The following is a 22,737-nucleotide window of genomic DNA, read 5'->3' on the forward strand; positions in this document are numbered from 1 at the left end:
ATATCACTGGGGCTTATAGTAATCCCCTTCAGTTTTTCGATGAAGTGCATGGAGTTCTTAATATGATGATCAGTCTTTCCGATAAACGGTTGTAGCAATGAGGCAAGATATCTAGCCAACTCTTGAGTAGGGGATCCTATAGCACTCAAAATCGGCCTAAGAGGGACATTTGGTTTATGTACCTTAGGTAACCCATATAATCTAGGAGGGAATGCTTCCGTTTTACAAAGATCTTTTTTATCTGCTGCAGGAATAGAAGACTTTTTTATTAGTTGGTTAGTAGCTGTCAACACTTTTGTTGTAGGATCTTTGTTCAGCTTCCTGTAAATGGTAGGATCCAATAGATCGTCGATCTTCCTGTGGTAATCCTCACTCTTCATCAACACGGTAGCGTTTCCCTTGTCAGCGGAAAGTACCATAATACTCCTGTCCTCATTAATCTCCCGTAATGCCTTCTTTTCTCCTTGGGACAAATTACTGCTAGGTGGCTTAGCTTTACGTAATATCCTTGCTGTCTCCATCCTAACTTCATCCGCAGTGTGTGATGGTAACAACCGAATCCCCGCCTCTATATTAGCTACAATATCTTCCGTTGGAACCTTCATTGGAGTAATTGCAAAATTTCCTCCTTTCGAGAGAACAGAAATTTCATCCCTCGATAATTCTTTTCCGGACAAATTTACAACCATTCGGGAGTTGATTACTGGTGTTTCCTGTCTATTCCTCTGTAGATTATCAAACTTTTTCTTCTGCCTATTAGAGGAAACTTCTGCAGTACGTTCCATAGATCTAAATGTTAGCCCATCCACCTTATTCCAGTCACAAACTTGCATCGTATTACTAATAAATAGATGTAGATTTAATAATTGACTGCTGGTTACCGCTAGTCCCCGACGTGTTTGATGGATCCGTTCTCGTAGAAATGCCAGTTCCATGCGTGCATAAATACGGGTAGCTTGCGCTGAGTGGAACAATCTTCTCACCTTCAGAAACTTCGGAACTGTACCGGTGTCACGGCAACGTAGCAAGAAAGTGAGCGAACACAGCTGCTGAGCCTTCTTCTTACGTAGACTCTCCAATCGGGCCTCTCAGCCCGGAAGTTTTAACTACTTTCTCAGGGTAGTTTATATCTATCTTCAAGAGCCTGCCAGTTCAGTTCCTTCAGTATCTCTGTGACACACTCTCATAAATCAAACAAACATGTGACCATTCATGCTGCCTTTTTCTGAATATGTTCAATTTCCCCTGTTAGTCCTATTTGTTACAGATCCCACATGCGTGAGAAAGTTTCTAGAATGGGTTGCACAAGTGATTTGTAAGTGATCTCCTTTTTGGACTGACTGCACTTCCCCAGTATTCTACCAATAAATCATAGTCTACCACCTGCTATACTCACAACTGAGCCTATGTGATCATTCCATTTCATATCCCTACAAAGTGTTACACCCAAGTATCTGTATGAGTGGCTGATTCCAACTGTGACCGATTGATAGTATAGTCATATGATACTATGTTTGTTCGTTCGACAAGCAGTTGGAGACTAATCTAATTTTGTTTTCTGACTCTTGTGCTAACTCTGTGTATGGTTACCTAGAAATGGCTGATTCCACTACATTGATAAGCCTAATAATCATAGTTTCCATGTACGTGAAGGAGCATGGTGGGTCTATCACATCAAATGCTTATGTTAAGCTGAGGCATATTCCCATTACATGTCTTTTATCATCAATCAGTTTTGGGCTACTATATATACAGTCTGTTGATTCCTGGCTTTCGAATTCATGCTTTAGTTGTATTGATACATAATTTTTGTTCATGAGTTTTGTCACCTTGGTATATGTAATACATTCTAATACATCTGAAAAAATGGAGGTCAAGAGTAATTAGATAATAATAACAGACATTATTTTTCTCTTCTCTGGTTTCAATAGTAAAAAACATAAGAGTTTTTGTAAGGGAGGTTTGGTAATATTATATTTTGATTTTGGTTGTTTGCATGTTGGTAGTGAAATGGTCTTGTTTAAAATCTTCAGCTATTGCTGTTAAGTAACAGTTGAAGATGTTTGCTGTTTCTGTTGAACTAGCTATTTTCTTATTGTTCTGTGCCAGCACACACTGTTTAAGTTTAAAAAGTGCCCTATATCCTATCTGATGAAGTCCAGTTTATTTGCTGCATTATCATTATACATTCTTAAGACTGTTGATTTATTTTCTAAAGATGTTTCTTGTAGTTTGTGTGTTCATCTATTGGATGTGTTCTTTCCTTACATATTTCATGCAGTATTCGTATTCTCTTGCACAAGGCTCCAGTTCCTTTAATGTTCCAGTTATTTGTTGTTTCTAGATTATGTGCTTTTGTTAGGTCTAATAACATGCATAAAGGAAAGGCCAATACAAAATATAGTACCCTAAAAATAAGGTGAACTTATCATCTACATTTACAGTATGACTGATACATGTCCAATGTTCATTACTTAATAATTCATTAAGTGTCTTAAGTTTGACTAACTGAAGATTTTTTGTTTCATTTTTAGGCCATTATTTTTACAGACTGTTCTTTTACTATCCATTCTGAGGACTGGGCTGTGTGATCACTGAATACTCATTTGCCTACTTTTACTGACGCACCTTTCTTATACTTGTTAACGGTTACTTGGTCCAAGGTTTTCTGGTTGGTTGGTGTGACTCTAGTTGGAACATCCACCACTGTTTCAGATAGCATGCTTTACTTAGGTCTAATAATGTACACTTGTGTTTATTTTCGGTGAGGAAGTCCATGTTTCTGTCACCACAAATTTGTTTAGCCCATATCAAGGCTGTCATTGATATTGAATGAAACAGCAAGTTCATTATCAGTAGTCTCAATTTATTTATATCCATGCCACTTTACAGAGGTTTGAACTTCCATCATGTCTGATTCACGTGGATTAATAGAACATATATGTGTCATGTTACATCTTTTAGGTAACCTGTGGCATCTTCTCCAGTGCTCACAGGCACCTTTTTTCTGTATGTTACATCAAATACATCATCACACTTTCTAACTGTATTAGATTCTAAGTGCCATCTTTTCTCCTGTCTGTTTTCACAAAATGTCATTGCATATGTGATGTAACAGGACATAAAAGTAGCCTGTGACAACTGGAGACAGCATCACAGGTCACCCCCCCCCCCCTTCCAACCCCCCCCCCCCAGCCGCCCAATGTTGTAATGCAACACATACATGTATTAATCCACAGGAATTCACCCGGTGCTAGATAATCTGAAACAAATTATAGAAATAAGTAAATTGTGACTGCTTTCATTCATTGTACTTTCAGTTTATACAAAAATATTTCAAAAGTTCCTAATGGGGAATGGTCACAATTGCACCTATTATATTTATTTCTGTGACTATGACTGCTACACTCTCAAAGTCCTTGTCACAAATAAGTGAGATGATGTTAATTGTTATGCTATTTGTTTTCTTTCACCCATTGATTCTACACCCCCCTCCTTTTCCCTGGAACAACATGCTCAGCGCCAACTGACAAAGCTATCGGTGGTATTCATATCCTATTCCGATCCAATGACAGTGCCCTCAACAACTCATAACCACAGGCCATGTATTGTTAGTCTGCTCTCTTCTCACATATCCAGAACTTCATTAAGCACCCTGTAGTATACAAGGGCAGTTCAGAAAGTAACTGGCTTGCCATCATGGTGCTGGTATTGGTGTGCTGCCACTCACACATCTGCATGTCCTCTGATTCAGCAACCATCCAGCTGTGAAAGTATGAACTTCATGCATTTGCTTCTTATAATACCAAACATGAGTGCTGTAACATAAAATCCTGCGAAATACAAACAATAATAAGATTTCTTTCTGTGAAAAATGTTTCAGCAGCAGACATTCATCATCAGTTGCGTACTGTATAAGATCCAAACATTATGAGTGAAGGTGTTGGGCAGCAATGGGTCCAGTTTCTTAAAAGTGATTGAATAGACATTCATTATGAAGAGAGGGTTGGTAGGGCTTCTGTAGTGAATAATGTTCTTGTAAAGAAAATTCATGGAACAGTTAATGAAAATCGTAAATTTGCCGTCCTGAACTTTCTGAGAAATTCCCGCAAATTTCTCTTATGGTTCTGTTTGAGGCTGTCTCCATTAACTTAGGCTATGAAAGTTCTGTGTTCAGTAGGTACCAAAATTGCTCATAGAGGTCCATAAATGAAACAAATGGGCTGTGCCTTAGACTTCCTTTAATGCTATGATGCAGAAGGGGAAGTTTTTTTTTTTAAGACAATTTTGATGTGTTGAAACTTGGGTGGCATACATAAAAGCTGAAATGCGTCTTGTGGTCATACAATACTCTATGAAAGGCAGACAAGGTGCACCAAACTCTGTCATAGAGGTAGGTTGTGACTATAGTTTCTTGAAATGCTGAAGGAGCTTTGCTGGTTGAATTTGTGGAGTGTAAGAAAATTGTCACTTCAAACATCTACTGCGAAACTTTGAAGAAACTTAAGTGAGCTGTTCAAAATAAACATTACAGTGTGGTGTTGTGTTTTTGCATGACAGTGCTCATCCTCTCAGTGCCCAAAAAGCTCTACAGATTTTGAAGCAATTTGAATGGAATGTTTTTGATAATCCTCCATACAGCCCAGATGTGGCACGAAGTGATTTTCGTCTGTTCACTCACATGAAGAAGAAGTCTGCATCATAGCACTTTGATATGCTGTGAAAGATTGGCTATGTACCCAAGTGGCAGAATTCTAGGGAGAAGGAATTTGTAAATTAGTTAAATGTTATGACAAATGCTTAAATTTAAAGGGTGACTTTACACTCTAAGACAAAAAAATGAGGCACCATGAAGGAATTATATGAATGGGATGAAAATTGGTAGATGAGATACACATGTAACAGAAAAACAAATAATTACAGTTTCAGAAATTTTTTACGATTTACTCAAGAGAAAGAGCTTCACAAATTGAGTAAGTCAGTATATGTTGGTCTACCTGTGACGCTTATATGTACAAGCCATTATTTGGCTTGTCATTGATTGATAGAGTTGTTGGATGTCCTGCTGAGGGATACCACGCCAAATTCCACCCAACTGGTACATTAGATCATTGAAATCACGAGATGGATGGAGAGCCCTGCCAATAATGCTCCAAATGTTCTCAAATGGGGAAAGATCCAGAGACCTTGCTGGCCAAGGTAGGGCTTGACAAGCATGAAGACAAGCAGCAGAGGCTCTCACCATGTGTGGGCTGACAGTAGCTTGTTGAAATGTAAACCCAGGATGGCTTGCTATGGAGGGCAACAAAATGGGGCACAGACGATTGTCAACATACCATTGTGCTCTAAGGGTACCACGAGTGATAATCAAAGGGGTCCTGCTATGAAAAGAAATGGCATCCCCTGGTTGTTGGGCCTTTTGGTGAGTGACAGTCAGGTTGGTATCTCATCACTGTTGGGGCATCGCCAGACCCATCTTCAGCTTTGAATCTCACTGACTGTAGTAGAGCTGTCTCTAGAGATGAGTCCTTTTCAAACTGAGTCCCGATGACCGACAAAGACCTGTCTGGAGATGCCCAGACAGTGGTGGTATAACAAACTGACTGCCACCCACCATACTGCCTGACAACTAGGAGTGGGGTGTCATTTCTTTTCATAGCAGGACCCCTCGGGTTGTCATCTGTGGCACCATTACACCACACCGGTATGTCGACAACATTCTATGCCCCATTTTGTTGCTGAGCTTACATTTCAGCAAGACAATGCCCACCCACACATGGCAAGAGTTTATACTGCTTGTTTTCATGCTTGCTGAGCCTTACCTTAGCCACCAAGTTTGCCGGATTTCTCACCAACTAAAAATGCTTGAACCATTATAGACAGGGCCCTCCAAGCAGCTCAGAATTTTGAGGATCCAACATACCAATCGGACAGAATTTGACATGATAATCCTCAGGAGGACATCCAACAACTCTACAGCCAACAAGTCTACCAATCTCTGAAAACCTGAATAGCTGCTTGCATAAGGGTCAGAGGTCAACCAATGTGTTACTGACTTGCTCATTGTGTGAAGCTCTTTCTCTCGAATAAATCATCCAATTTTCTGAAACTGTAATCATTTATTTGTGTATACACATTTACTCTTTCTTAGAATGTTTCCAATCATTTCCTTCCATGCAAGTTTTTTTATTTAGAGCCAAACAGAAGTTACCTTCTGAACTGCCCTTGTATATCACTCTCAAACTTCCTTTCCAGAGCTCCCACACAGTTTTCTATGTATCTTTAAAATACCTGATTCTTGCAGACAGTTTAGTCCTCTCAAGTGGTCTTACTAACCCAGGTTTAACCATCTCGAACTTGTCAATTATCTACTTTCCTTTATCCATTATTTTAAGTGGAAACACTTATTTGTCATTCATGCCATGTATCACAGTCATCCCAAAGCAAATATCGAACCTCGGCTTAGACTATTCCAATCTTCTTTCAATTGTAATCCATCTCTGTTGTTAACCCCTGGTAATCTTGCATTCCAGGAATTCCTCATCTCCAACCTGACTCGATACTACTTACTAAAATCTCTTCCTGGTAAGTCCAGCATAATGGTTATGGAAACAACAGCTATTTGTAACCCAAAAGCCAATCCTGACCTGATCACTCTTCCCACTGACAAGGTCTCCATCACCATAATCATGAACTGTAGTGACTACATGGCTGATGGTCTCTCCAGCTTTCTGACACCTCTGCGTACGAACCTTACCACACTATGATTCCATCCAAAAGTCCAACATGCAACATGATTTCCAACAACTGCTTAAAACATAAGGTCCATTTCAAATCCTGTTAGCATTCTGGCTGTAATTATTTCTCTTATGAAGCTCAAAGCTACATGTAAATCTGTGAACTGTCATGGGTACAAGCATGGTGAGCTAACTTACACTACTGGCCATTAAAATTACTACACCACGAAGATGACGTGCTACAGATGTGAAATTTAACCGACAGGAAGAAGATGCTGTGATATGCAAATGATTAGCTTTTCAGAGCATTCACACAAGGTTGGCGTTGGTGGCGACACCTACAACGTGCTGACATGAGGAAAGTTTCCAACCCATTTCTCATACACAAACAGCAGTTGACCAGCATTGCCTGGTGAAACATTGTTGTGATGTCTCGTGTAAGGAGGAGAAGTGTGTACCATCACGTTTCCGACTTTGATAAAGGTCGGAGTGTAGCCTATCGCGTTTGCGGTTTACCGTATCGCGACATTGCTGCTCATGTCGGTCGAGATCCAATGACTGTTAGCAGAATATGGAATCGGTGGGTTCAGGATGGTAATATGGAACGCCGTGCTGGATCCCAACAGCTTCATATCAGTCAGTCAAGATGACAGGCATCTTATCCACATGGCTGTAATGGATCGTGCAGCCACGTCTCGATCCCCTAGTCAACAGATCGGGACATTTGTAAGACAACACCCATCTGCACGAACAGTTCGACGACGTTTGCAGCAGCATGGACTATCAGCTCGGAGACCATGGCTGCGGTTACCCTTGACGCTGCATCACAGACAGGAGCGCCTACGATGGTGTATTCAACGACAAACCTCGGTACACGAATGGCAAAATGTCATTTTTTCAGATGAATCCAGGTTCTGTTGACATCATCATGATGGTCACATCCTTGTTTGGCGACATCGCGGTGAATGCACATCAGTAGTGTGAATTTGTCATCGGCATACTGGCGTATCACTCAGCGTGATGGTATGGGGTGCCACAGGTTACACATCTCGATAACCTCTTATTCACAGATGGCTATTTGAACAGTGGATGTCACATTTCAGATGTGTTATGACCCATGGCTCTAGCCTTCATTCGATCCCTGTGAAACCCTGCATTCCAGCAAGATAATGCACGACCGCATGTTGCAAGTCCTGTAAGGGCCTTTCTGGATACAGAAAATGTTCGACTGCTGTCCTGGCCAGCCCATTCTCCAGATCTCTCACCAAATGAAAATGTCTGGTCAAAGGTGGCTGAGCAACTGCCTCGTCACAATATGCCAGTCACGACTCTTGATGAGCTGTGGTATCGTGTTGAAGCTGCATTGGCATCTGTACCTTTACACGCCATCCAAGCTCTGTTTGACTCAATGCCCAGGTGTATCAAGGCCGTAATTATGCCCAGAGGTGGTAGTTCTGGGTACTGATTTCTCAGGATCTATGCACCCAAATGGCATGAAAATGTAATCATACGTCAGATCTAGTATAATATATTTGTCCAATGAATATCCGTTTGTCATCTGCATTTCTTCTTGGTGTAGCAATTTTAATGGCCAGTAGTGTAATTGTGGGACAGCTTTAGAAGTCTTAGCTATTCACTCAATCTGTTAAAAACGTTGTCTGCTTCTCATTTATAGATCCAAATCTAGAGCCATAGCAAAGACGGCTTCTGCTCTTTCCTCCAGAACACAACACCTACTCCTAAATCTAGTTCATCCACTCCAGCTAGTACAATAATCTACCTTCCAGGATGTCGGTCTCCACCTGTTGAATGGCCCCATAAAAAAGTCTTGGTTCATATCAACTGCACCAGCTACCAACAAAACCTCAACTTAGACAGCTGTCTCTCAATATTCATCAAAAACTCCTTTCACAGCAACCATGACACACTTGGTGACCACAACCACTGGGAGAAGCAGGAGTTGTCTGAATGTGTTGATAATCCTGCCACAGACATAGAAGTATGATACCCTGCAAGTATGCAACCCTGAATCAGAGTGGCACTGCAACACACAATGCTGGTGCAAAGTTGTCTGGCCTTGAAAAGCTCAATCACATCATCTGGAAGAGCTTCAATTACCCTATGATGAAATATATTCTAACCAGCATCCTACAGCCATGGGCCAAAGTTGTATTGCTTTACCCAAAAAACTTATGCAGTATCCTAGTGCATCTCTTTCCACTTCTATTCTCAAAGCTGTATCAATAGATCACTTCTCTGTGGGTGGCCCAGGTGCAAAACCTGCATCATAAACCTCCTAATACTGCAATCCAGTCACAATAATTTCTTCTTCAGTTAAATATACTTGTTTTCTGTTTGTTATCTTCTTGAAAACCTGGGAACTCCGTGACTTTTAGTCTGAATTTTTCTCAGTTGACTAAGATCCCCTGTTCAATCTGCATTTCTTCTAAGTCCTTTTTTAAACTTGTATCTCCATCCTTTTCTGTTTGTCTGTTATCTAGTTTTGGAAGAATGTGTGGATATTCTTCATTGATCTGCCTTTCCTTCATTCTCTCTCGAAGTGCACAGAGTATAGCAATCTTTTCCTGGTCTTATGCGTCACTCTGGGGCAAAATCATTATGTTGCCATGTTTGGTCTTGAAGCCCAAACTCGATTGCCAATTTTTTTTTTTTTTTTTTTTTTTTTTTTTTTTTTTTTTTTTTTGCAATATACTTCTTTTTCTAAATCATCTAATGTCATTTTGCACCAGATGAAAAAAGTGGTGTTTCTGACCCATAGAGGACTTCTGGTTTTACAATTGTATTACAATGCCTTAATGTAACATCTTTAGAAAAAAATTTCCTTGTACAGATTTTCCCAGCTTTATGTAAGCTCTTTTAATTTTTTTCAATTGCCATTTTAATTGCTTCTTTTTCACTTTTTATGTTTATATTTATGCCCATACATTTGAAATTGTCTGTGTTATTGATGTTACCATATTTGGTTTTTAAAATTATTGGTGAATTACCTTCATTGGTCATGTACTCTATATTTTCGAAAGATATTTGCAGACTTGCCTTTTCAGCTGTCTCCTTCAATATTTCTAGTCTTAACTTTGCATTCTCTAAGGTTCTACATATTATTATGAGATCATCTGCAAAGGTCAAACAGTTTATTGTTTCTTTTGGTTTATCCAGACTATACTGTTGTTAACTTTTTGTTTTACTTCCTCTGTTTTATTTATTTATTCAGTTATTCTGGTAATAAATCACCTTTAATGGTTTAAATAATGTAAAACTCAGTAGTTGTTCAGGAACTGGTTTCTTTTTAGGAGTGCTGCTGGTTATCCTTGGTCTGTTGATAACTTATCTTGACCTTCACTATCCAGATGATCTGGCAGTATTCTTTGGGCTTGATCCATTGTCTGAATATGAAGAATACCATCTGAGTAAGTGGTTACTTTAGCAACCATACAGTACTTGAAAAACCCTTAAAAATTTTTCATTTGTCTGTCCATTACTTTTAACTGGCAAAATATACTGAATGTTGTGGCAAATTAAGACTTTGTACTGAACTGGGCTTCAAACCCACAAATATTCCATGTAGCAAATACTATGATAAAAAGCCAAGAAGTTTCATCCTTTATATTAATACAAGCAGCTAATGTGACATGGATCATAATTTTTCACTTGCCATAATATATGAAAGTATACTGGCATTCAATATATACAGATTTTTTTTCCTTTCCACAGCTGCTGAGGAATTTGGGAAAGTTGGTCAGCAAATTTCAACTCAAAGTCAACAAGACATCATTGAAATGGGAAATATGCCTGATGAACCAAGTGAGCTGAAAACGAAGGTAAAGAAAGAAACATGTTGTCTGCAGGTAAAGAAAGAAATCTGTTATCAGCAGCTAATTTTTGCCATGACTCCTCCCTCTTATAACATGATTTCCACAGCCACAAGGAGTTCAGGTCTGTTTTTGCCTCACCAACACCATACAGTTAGCTTTATGGTTCAATTATTTTTTGATTAACAACAGGGTGTTTCATTTCCTTCCTCCCTGACATGATCATTCACTTCACTGCAGCGAATCTTTCCAACACATTAAAACTTTGTGCTAGATTGATGCTGAAAACTTGAGCCATAATTTTAATATACACTGCCTTAGACTTTGTAACAAACTTCCAGAAAATATAAAAGCAAATTCTGAGCTCAAAAGCCTCAGAAAGTCTTTAAAGCCACATTTACAGCGCCACTGCTTTTACCCCATTCAAGAATATTTAAATGTATGAAGCAAATAAAATAGAAAGAAACTTCCACATGGGAAAAATATATTAAAAACAAAGATTCCAAGACTTACCAAGCGGGAAAGCGCCGGCAGACAGGCACATTAACAAAACACACAAACACACACACAGAATTGCTAGCTTTTTCAACCGATGGTTGCTTCTTCAGGAAGGAGAGGGAAAGACGAAAGGATGTGGGTTTTAAGGGAGAGGGTAAGGAGTCATTCCAATCCCGGGAGCGGAAAGACTTCCCTTCGGGGAAAAAAAGGACAGGTGTACACTCGCACACACATACGAAGCGTATTATTTGTCATTTAAAATCTTTGAGGATAGAAATCACTTTCACTTGTATACATATAAAATGATTTGTCCAATGCCTTATTCATAAGCTGCTTTTGTAAACTAGTTACAAAATATCCTTACTGAGCAAAACAGAAATGCTTCACAGTTTGACTTGAAACTTGAATCTTTCAGTACCATTCCATACACTGTAACTGCAAAAGTTGGTTGTACTGGCAGCAGCCTCATAGTACATTTACCGATACAACGGAATGCATAGTCTGTGGACATTTATCTTTTATGAAGTTTCTTGTTGACAATAATGCACAAAAAAAGATATAACAGTATGATTCATGAACATAATAGTAGATGGAGAAATAACGCTATCTGTAACTGTTTATGGAGAAATGAAATGCACCAGTTTTATTGAGGAAGTTTCCTACCGGATAAACCAGGTTTCACTCTGAGAGGAAGTTTCATTTTACCACACACTCCACAAGAGAATGAAAGCCCCTACATCTCTGTATAAAATATTAATTTGTTTCATATGACCCATAATTGAAAATAAAATGAAGTTACTTCTGTTAAAAAACTATGAATTAACATTTCTTTATTATAATTTCCATTTGACAAAAAATATAGAATTTAAATAAAAGTAAAAAAAAAAAGTTGCCGCAAAGGAGATCTGAACCAGAGACTCTTCCATTAGCATTCTTCAATGTTATGCATTCAGCTACAAGCAACTACAAAACACCTGCCAATTGTTTTGCAGTTAACAGTGGAGGAAATCGTTTCAATTTGATAAGCAATTTTTTTCTTTCTTAAAATTTTGTTGCACTGGTTTAGGAAATTTGTGCATTGGCACAGGTTTTAAAATCCTATAAATGTATATATAAAGAAAATTGAACATTCCAAGTCCATTAGGTCTCTTGTCAGATAAAAGCTCATTTTAGGATCACGTGTGTAAAATCTACACAACATGCTGTCTGACAGAGTGCACACACATATACTGTGTATAACAAATCTATCACTCAAATACACTGAAGTCATTTTCACAAAACTTGACAAGAACAACCAGAGCTTTACGAATGACTCGCTGAGTGTGACATCTACCAGCAGCACCAGGTACTTTGTGCCCTTATGTCACAAGTTGCAGCCCCCAGGAAGCTCAGGATTTAACACAGAGTATGTTAGCGTAGAGGAAGATGGCATCAAAAGTGATGAGAAAGGTGCCGCATGGTAAAGAAGCAAGAAATATGGAGAGTCGGTGGAGGAAATTGTTGGTATTTTATACATAGGAGAGCAGGTTATGTGTAATAGACTGAAGCTGTTGGTCTACGAGAGCAGAGGCTCTCTCAGTGGAGGACCTGTAATCAGCCACAAGGGGGTGTCCTGGGTGGTTAGGTTTATGGACTTCAGGAAACATATAGGTTGTAGGAGTGCGGGAATGGTAAGGATGATGAGAGAGATAAACTCGGGATAGGTTCTCGGATGGCCTGAGGATTTGAGGAGAGACTGGAGATCCTGTTGGATTTTTTGGAATGGGGTCACTGTAGCATGGTTTGTAGATGGACAATTCTGACAGCTGGCAGAGTCCCTTAGCCAGCTAATTCCTGTGGTTCAAAATCACAGTGGTGGAGCCTTTGTTGGTAGGCAGGTTTATAAGGTCAGGGTCAGTTTTTAGGTGGTGGATTGTGATTCTTTCTGCAGATGAAAGGCTAGTTTCCAAGTTGAGTGATTTGGGGAATGTTGGTCTGAGGTTAAGAAAATGTAGTATGTTAACAGGGCATGATTTTTGGGAGCAGGGGGTGGGGGGCAGTGAATCACAGTCAGCTGGAGGCTTGAACTGAGTCAGACAGGGTTCAGCATACGTTTTGGATTGAGTATGACTGGTAGGGTTGGTGGACCACTGCAGGGACCAGGAGAAGGAGAAAAAATCTTCAACAAGTCCACCGTGATTGAATTTGGGAGTGGGGTAAAAGGTAAGGCATTTGGAAAGGACTGATACTTCTGTGGGACTAAGGTTTTTGGAGGAAAGGTTCATGACTCTGTTTTGGATCTGGATTCTGTAGTGGTGGGAGGGAGTTTCTGAGGGTATGGTAAATGTAGTAGGTATGTGAGGCAGGGTTTGTTGGCTATGAGGGGATATGAGGGAGGTTTGAAGACTGTTGTCGAGGTTGTGCATAGTGGTAGTCCTAGGTGAGAGTAGGAAGTGAACAGGTTGAAGAGGTTTTTGAGGTAGCATTGTGCAAGCTGCTCTATTTCCTGGAACTCAAGAGTTTCAGTGTGAGAGATGGGATGCAGGAATTTGGGGGAGTTGGAGAATTTTAGGGATGGAGAGGAGGTGCTGAAAGGAGATTTGGGCCTGATTTACATGGCTTTGCAGGACTAGGTGGTGAGGGCTATGGACTGGCGGAATTTGAAAAGATAAAGGTCACTGTGGAAGGAGGGGCTGCAGTTGGAGATGGGTAACTTAATGGTAAGATCATTTGGGGTGATCCCATGAGCAAGGCAAAAACACAGAAACAATACATGGGACTGAGTTCTGTCTACTATACATTTGGGTATAAGTTTATTCAATAGCTCCAGTGCAACATAAATATTGTCAAAGAAGAGCAAAACTTCGCTATTGAGGAATTTTTTGATTAAAATAGAAGCACAATGTGAATGCAAAATGCTATTGGCTTTGAACTAGTCAAAAAGATGACTGATATAAAAAATAAATCACAATTTTGATGGCATTTGGCCTTTCATCTTAAATCTTGTCTTACCTGTAGCCTCAGTGCATCGAATGGATACAGACTTTTTCATATTAATAATTACACCATCCATTCCCCTCAATTATGTACAGCAGCAATCTCAAAAATTCATACTCTGCCTTTTATTAAAGCATATGTATTTTTTACTATTATAAAGCTCATGTCATCTTAGTTTACTTGCCATTAAATGCCAAATTGGTAGTTATCTTTCAATACCCTAAAACCACAGAATGGATTATGTCAGTCAGTTTTGGTACCAAGAATTTGATTGTCTTAAATGAAGAGTAGCAGCTTAAAAGGTTATCTGTGCAGGATGAATTATCCTCTTTTAGATTTAATGTGCAATAAAGTCCCTCCTGTAAGTTACAAAAATTGATCAAAGTATGCTACTTACAATTATTCTGGATTCTATACTGATGATTTACTAACTGACATTTACTAATTATACTAGCTACATTTTCATTCATTCAGTTAGCCCTTCTGGACTATTTCCAGTGTGTTTTCATGTCTCTAAGTGGAGGTGGGCCTCTATTACAGCTGATGGCTGTCTTAATTCCTTATTTGTCAATAACAGAATATTACCTGTCACTGGAGCTAATTCTGATACAGTGCTTTTACCACATCTGTAAATACTTATCCTACTAGGGAACTGTTTATTTGCTACTGGCAACCCCTTGTGGTGGGCTGATGGAGTGGAAGCCAACCTACTTGTCTATTACCAGTTTTCAATGTAACTCATCTGACGGTAGGCATGCCAAAACATGCGCAACAACCATCGCCCAGCTAGGTACCATCCTAATAGCTCCAAACCCCTCTACTAATGAGGGAAAGGAGTGTCCAGCATGAACCCCATGCCACCTCCACCTCCTCCTCCATTTACATATTATTCAGGCCTGCATCAGTGTGATATCAGCCAGATCTTGCAACTGGATAAGATCTTACTTGCTAGTTAGCAGAGGACTGGCTATATTGAACATATTATTGTTGTTCTAAGTATTGTTGCTATTACAATTGTTATGATGCAGCATGTTCTTTATTACAAAGAAAATTTGGATACCCAGTAACACGGACATCTTGTGATGATTTGTATGGGGCATGAGGCTAGACCTGAGATTATGAAGTATTTCTCATAGCTTGGAAGGTGAATGGTGACTTGTAAGTAAAAATAGTTCGTGTTCTGACCTTGTTAAAAACCTGTGTAATAATGACTTTTAAATAATTTTCTTGAAAGAAAAACACTTGAGTACACTGTATTTTTACCTTTCCCTGAGAGCAAGGGGGAAGGGATGTGATTCCAAGACCTAAAAACCCGAAAATTGAGGGCCATTCTCTGAAATGTTTCTTTCTGGGAGCCTTCCAATGACAAATATTTACCTGTAAGGCTTTATCATCTCCCTTGGTGTGGTACTTGACATTTGAATTACATAGCGAATCTTGGGAAATGAGTCTGTGACAATGAGCCACAACTCTTTGAGGAACTGGCTAGTGAAATCTGCATGGGCATTCCCAACTTTGGTAGGATGATGTTGACTCCTCTTGATGTCCTCTGTGGTATTGGGCCAATAGGCATACTGACTTGTGAGTGCTTTCACGTGTGGCATCCTCCAGTAGTCAACATGCAGTAGATTTATGACCTGCTCATGCAGTGGCAGTAGGAACACCACCTGGCAATTGTTGTCGACATCTGATGTCAGCATCAGTACTCCCTGTACCATGTGGATCCTGTTTATTAGGGGAAAATATGTGCTAAGTTCAGGAAGGGAGTGGGTGGGAGATGTTCCAGGAACATTCGCAAGTGTTTTTCGTAACTTGCTCGAGGATACAGTCCTCCTCGGCTGTACCCTTTGCAGTTACGGCTGCAGTAACAGGTAAGTCTTGTAGGCAGTTTTGTAAGGTGTTGTCTATTTTGGGGCAACACAGAGTTTCCTAGGGGTGATATGTGGAATCTGGTCTTATAAGTAGTCTGGATAGAGCATTGGCATTGCCGCGTTATGAACTGAATGCTTGCAACTTCTGAGGAAGAAGCTCCAATATTGTACTCCTTTTTATGGGTGGTCATTCTTAGGACTGTACAAAGAAATTAATGATTTATGGCTTGTTATGGAGTGAAATTTTGTGCCATAAGGAAATGTATAGAATTTCGGGATCCTCATTATGGTCATGCAATTTATCATAAATTGCTCTGGACTAAAATGAACTTTTAGATACATTTGTGACAGGTTGTTTATGCCCACCATTACTTTTGTGAGAAAGAATGGTGCCATTGCTGTGTTGAGACATGTGAGTGGCTAGGATGTGTGTTTTGAAGAGTTATATGTCACCAAAAAAGGGGGCAGACTTTAGATAATGTTTTAACTTGTGAAAAGCCTTCTGACACCATTGTGCGTATTTATATTTTGCACCTTTTCTGAGTAAATTATTAAGGGGTCTGGCGAACTGGTATAAATTTTGCATAATAATTTATTTTTCTGAGAAATGACAAGGCCTTTTAAGTTGGAATACACCTGAACTTTTTCTACAGCTTCCAAATGTTGCTAAGTTGGTTAAGTCCATTACGACTCAATATGTGACCTGAGTATACTCCATTTGCTCTTAAAAGAATTTGTACTTATGTAGGTTGAAAATTAGTGCATTTTGTTGTTTTGTCTGCAACAGTAGATGTTAAGCTCACAAGATGTTGCTCTCTTGTTATGTCATTTGCTAATATATCATTTTGATAATTTACACTACTGGCCATTAAAATTGCTACACCATGAAAATGACGTGCTACAGACATGAAATTTAACAAACAGGAAGAAGATGCTGTGATATGCAAATTATTAGCTTTTCAGAGCATTTACACAAGGTTGGCGCCGATTGCAACACCTACAACGTGCTGACATGAAGAAAGTTTCCAACCAATTTCTCATACACAAACAGAAGTTGACTGGTGTTGCCTGGTGAAACGTTGTTGTGATGCCTCGTCTAAGGAGGAAAAATGCGTACCATCATGTTTCTGACTGAGAAAGGTCGGATTGTAGCCTATCGTGATTGCGGTTTATCATATCGCGACATTGCTGCTCGCATTAGTCAAGATCCAATGACTGTTAGCAGAATACAGAATCGGTGGGTTCAGGAGGGTAATATGGAACACGGTGCTGGATCCCAACGGTCTTGTATCACTAGCAGTCGAGATGACAGGCATCTTATCCGCATGGCTGTAATGGATTGTACAGCCACGTCTCGATCCCTGAGTCAACGGATGGGGACGTTTGCAAGACAACAACCATCTGCATGAACAGCTCGGAGACCATGGCTGCAGTTACCCTTGACACTGCATCACAGACAGGAGCGTCTGCGATAGTGTACTCAATGACGAACCGGGTGCACGAATGGCAAAACATCATTTTTTCAGATGAATCGAGGTTCTGTTTACAGGATCATGATGGTCGCATCTGTGTTTGGCAACACTGCGGTGAACGCATATTGGAATGTGTATTCGTCATCGCAATACTGGCATATCACCTGTATGGGGTGACATTGGTTACACATCTCAGTCACCTCTTGTTCGCATTGACGGTGATTTGAACAGTGGGTGTTACATTTCAGATGTGTTACGACATGTGGCTCTACCATTCATTCGATCCCTGCGAAACCCTACATTTCAGCAGGATAATGCACAACCACATGTTGCAGGTCCTGCACAGGTCTTTCTGGATACAGAAAATGTTCGACTGCTGCCCTGGCCGGCACATTCTCCAGATCTTTCACCAATTGAAAACATCTGGTCAATGGTGGCCGAACAACTGGCTCGCCACCATACGCCAGTCACTACTCTTGATGAACTGTGGTATCGTGTTGGAGCTGCATGGGCAACTGTACCTGTACATGCCATCCAAGCTGTTTGACTCAATGCCCAGGTGTATCAAGGCCGTTATTATGCCCAGAGGTAGTTGTTCTTGGTACTGAATTCTCAGGATCTATGCACCCAAATGTAATCACATGTCAGTTCTAGTATAATATATTTGTCCAATGAATACCCATTTATCATCTGCATTTCTTCTTGGTGTAGCAATTTTAATGGCCAGTAGTGGACTAATTTGGATTAGCTGCTCCATAAACTGTTGGACAATTGCTGATGCACTAACAATTCTGAAAGGCAACCGAGTGTATATGTATAATCCAAATGAAGTGTTGTTGACCATGAATTGGCACGACTGCTCATCAAGTGGCACTTGTAAATAAGGTTTGAATTAATTAATTTTAGAGAAGTACTATCCACAATAGTCTTGATATGAGTTCTCCTGGCCTTAAATGTGATAGATATCACTTTCTGATTGTGCATTTACAGTATAGTTTATTTAAAGTCACCACAAACACATAGGGAGCCACTTGATTTTCAAAATGATGTTGCCCATTTACTAAATGTGGTGGTTTTGAGAATGTCTTGTTGGACCAGATGAACTAATTTGGACTTGGAGACATTTCACAATGCTGCTGTCAACTGGTCTAGCTCTAGAGTAGAGAGGTACTCCAGAAGATTTCCACTGTAGGTAAGCTGCATAATAATTTGCACACTCTAAGCATGCTGAAAATAGAGCTGAAAATTTGGTGCATAGTACGAACCAAAAGACGAAAAAGCATCTACCCTAATAATGTTTTGTGTCTGACGTTATGGCACAACTAAGAAAGTGACCGGCAGCTGACTTTTTGCACAAAGCCATTATTGTACATTTGCCATGCGAAAGTATAAGGTGCTAGTTGTACAGTTGTAATCTTTGCAAGATGGTGAACCAATCTGAGCATAGGCTTCCTCATTTACAATAGCAACTGGTGCACCAGTATAAACAAAAATGTTTAATAAATGATTGTTGGTCTGTTAGTGGGAGAGAAAATTATTGTGGTTGTTCTGTGAGAGAGTTCAACTGTGGCTGTGGCTGTAGTGGCATTATTGGTGCAGTTTTTGCAAACTTCTGCCATATGTCTTTGATCACAGCATTGTACACAAGGGATTTCCCTGCACAGGCACTGAGTGTGCATATGTTTAGCACGCTGGGCACCCTGGTTACCACTTCATATTGGTGTAATAGTGAATTTGGGTTGTAGAGGGACTATATGAAGAATGTGAATCAAAAATAGAGAGCTGTAAGGTCCCCCAAAATGGGCCAGTTGTGTTAAATCCTGCCTAGTCCTCAACGATGGGGTGTCTAGGAAACCTGTTTTCTCGGATTGCTAGACAACAATTCACGCAAACCGTATTAATGAGATTTATTACAAAATGAGCAATTACAATACTTAACATTTTGTTATACAGATGTGTCACAAGGAAAGGGATGCAAAATAAGCAAGGTTCTTTAGTATAAACAGTCCTAATACAAGCAAAGTAATATAGATGACACTTCTAGCAAGGTAACTGGTCTTGAAGCTTCTCTTCGACTGGGCTGCAACCAGTTCTCTTCACCGAGGGGCCGCTGCTATCGCATTGTTGTCCTGGAGAGGGGTCAGTCAGTGTGTGATTGGCTGGCCTCTTCTCACAGCCCTCTCTGCTCTATTGTTCCCAACTGGCATTCTGGCACTTAACTTTACACCATAACAAGTTGTGTATTACACATCAGAGGCTGCTACTAGGGTAGCTGACTGTGTGTGGGGGATATATAAGGGATTTTTAGATTAGGTAACTCTCCATCCAGTCCAGATAACAACCGCTGTAGGAAACCCAGAAGTATCAGTGTAAGATTGAAAGAAATGCCCCCCACATGTGAAAGTCTTAAAATCCTAATGGTAAACTGCAGAAGCATTCGCAACAAAGTTCCAGAATTTGAAGTGCTCAGGAAAAGCAGTGAAGCTCACATAAGACTAGATACAGAAAGCTGGTTGAAACCTGAAATTAATAGCAATGAGAGTTTTGGGGAAAATTTAAGTGTATATCAAAAGGATAGCAAATGGGAATTGGAGGTGGTGTATTTGTCGCAGCAGACAAGAAACTCAGATCCACCAAGGTAGAAATTGAAGGAGCACGTGATATTGTTGGGCAAGACTCAGTATCAGAGGTGAGCATAAAATGATAATTGGAGGCTTCTACCATCCTGCAGACTCATCTTCTGATGTAACAGAAAACTTTAGATAAGGCCTCAGTTCACTTCTACAAGGGTCACTCCAAAAGAAATGCACACTATTTTTGTAAAAATAAAGTTTTCATTCTGCATGTGTGAAAGTTTTACAGTGTGCAGATACATCCTTCCTGCTTGTTTTCAAACTTAGTTCAACCTGTTCCTGTGAGTGCAGCCTGTCTTCAAGGTGGCTGCTACACTTGACATTCGTCAGAAGCAATGTGCTGTCATAGAATTCCTGTGCTATGAAAACGAGACAGTGGGAAACATCCACAAGAGGTTGAGAAAGGTGTATGGAGATGCTGCTGTCGATCGAAGTATAGTCAGCTGGTGGGCAAGCAGGTTATGTGATGAAAGCGGGCACGGCAATATTTAGGATTGTCCTCGCAGCGGCAGGCCTCGTACTGTACACACTCCAGACAATGTGCAGAGAGTTAACGAATTGCTGACTGCTCACAGATGCATCACGGTGAACGAATTGTCAAGCTACGTTGGGATACGGAAGGAAGTGTTTGCAGAATACTGAAAGTGTTGGCGTTAAAAAAAGGTTTGTGCCAGGTGTGTTTCCAGGATGTTGAGAGTGGCTCACAAAAAAACAAGAAAAATGGTATGCAGTGAACTTTTGGAACAGTATGAGAATGGTGGAGATGAATTTCTTGGAAGAATTGTGACAGGTGATGAATCATGGCTACATCATTTTTCACCAGAGACGAAGAGGCGATCAATGGAGTGGCATCACTCAAATTCACCCAAGAAAAAAATTCAAAACCACACCTTCTGCTGGAAAAGCTATGGCTACGGTGTTTTTCGATTCCGAAGGACTCTTGCTTGTGGACATCATGCCAAGTGGAACCACCATAAATTCTGATGCATATGTGACGACACTGAAGAAACTTCAAGCTCGACTGAGTCATGTTCGACCACATTGGCAAAAGCAGGATGTTTTGCTGTTGCACGACAATGGACGGCCACATGTCAGTCAAAAAACCATGGAAGCAATCACAAAACTCGGATAGACAACACTGAAACACCCAACTTGCAGTCCTGACCTGGCTCCATGTGACTATCATCTCTTCCGGAAACTGAAAGACTCTCTTCGTGGAACAAGGTTTGAAGATGATGATTCCCTTGTGCATTCTGCCAAACAGTGGCTCCAACAGGTTGGTCTAGAATTTTACCGCGTGGGTGTACAGGCGCTGGTACCAAGATGGCGTAAGGTAGTTGAGAGGGATGGAAATTATGTGGAGAAATGAAAATATTGTTCCTAAAGGATGTATGTACACACTATAAAACTTTCAAACATGTAGAATAAAAGGTGGATTTAAAAAAAATAGTGTGCATTTCTTTTGGAGTGATCCTTGTACATAAGTTCTCTAATCATACAATAGTCATCAGTGGAAACTTTAATCATCCAGCAATTAATTGGGAAAATTACAGTCATGTTATTGATGGGTGTGTAAAGACATCTTGTGAAACTACTAAATCTACTAAAATATACCTAGAACAGATAGTTAGGGACCCAATTCATTATGGATGTGTACTGGATACAATGGCAACAGATAGGCCTGACCTCTTTGAGGAGGTCCACACTGGAAATGGTATCACTGACGATGACACGATTGTGGCAACAATGGTTACCAAATTACGAAGGCCAACTAAAACAAACAGAAAGATATGTATATTTAGTAAACTAGATAAAATATCAGTAGAGGTTTATCTCAATGGGGAATTTGAAAGTTTCAGCACAGGTCAGGAGCTTAGGACAATTCATAATGCGAGGAAACCTCCATGGCATACAATCACTATGAAAAAACTTCTAAAGAAACAGAGATTACTGCATACTAGGTGTAAAACAAAGCATTGGTCTTCAGATAAAGAGATGCTGGATGAAAAACATTTGTCTGTCACGAGAGCAATGCGTGATGCCTTCAGTGAGTACCGTAGCAGAATATTGTCAAGTGATCTTCCACAGAACCCAAAGAAATTCTGGTCTTATGTAAAGGCTGTTAGTGGCACCAAAGTTAAAAGTGTCCAGTCCCTAGTGAATGAGACAGGAACTGAAATTGAGTGTAGCAGAACAAAAGCTGAAATGCTTAATTCTGTTTGCAAATGTTCCTCTACAAAGGAAAATGCAGGAGAATTGCCGCAATTTAACCTTCGTACACTAAAATGATGAGTGAAAGAAATATTAATGTCACTGGTGTTGAGAAACAGCAGAAATTGTTAAAACTGAACGAAGCTCCAGGATCTGATGGAATCCTTGACAGATTCTATACTGAGTTTGCAATCAGATTCTATACTGAATTTTTGGCTGACTTAGCCCCTCTTCTAACCAAAATCTGCCATAGATCCCTTGAACAAGAAACCATGCCCAAGACTTGGAAGAAGGTGAAGATCACACCTGTCTACAAGAAGGGCAATAGAAGTGATCCACAAAACTACTGTCCAATATCCTTGACATTGATTTGTTGTAGAATCTTACAACATATTCTGAGCTCAACCATGACGAAGTATCTTGAGCAGAAGGACTTCCTCAGTATCAACCAGCACGGATTCCAAAAACATCAGTCATGTGAAATCCAGCTCGCACTTTTTTCAAACAAC

At 40.0% G+C, this 22,737-nt stretch overlaps 1 protein-coding gene across 5 annotated transcripts in view; it reads left to right on the plus strand.

The window, feature by feature from the left end:
• The window catches only part of LOC126281930 (dual oxidase maturation factor 1-like), a 107,619-nt gene that overhangs the window by 67,097 nt on the left and 17,785 nt on the right, over positions 1–22,737 (plus strand). For all 5 annotated transcript variants that reach the window (XM_049981269.1, XM_049981266.1, XM_049981268.1 and 2 more), the window contains 2 exons: positions 10,049–10,165; positions 10,470–10,576. In XM_049981269.1, coding sequence (XP_049837226.1) covers positions 10,049–10,165; positions 10,470–10,576 — 224 coding nt within the window. The remainder of the gene's footprint in view (positions 1–10,048; positions 10,166–10,469; positions 10,577–22,737) is intronic.

The sequence above is a fragment of the Schistocerca gregaria genome, chromosome 7 (assembly GCF_023897955.1).
Source record: "Schistocerca gregaria isolate iqSchGreg1 chromosome 7, iqSchGreg1.2, whole genome shotgun sequence".
NCBI lineage: Eukaryota > Metazoa > Arthropoda > Insecta > Orthoptera > Acrididae > Schistocerca > Schistocerca gregaria.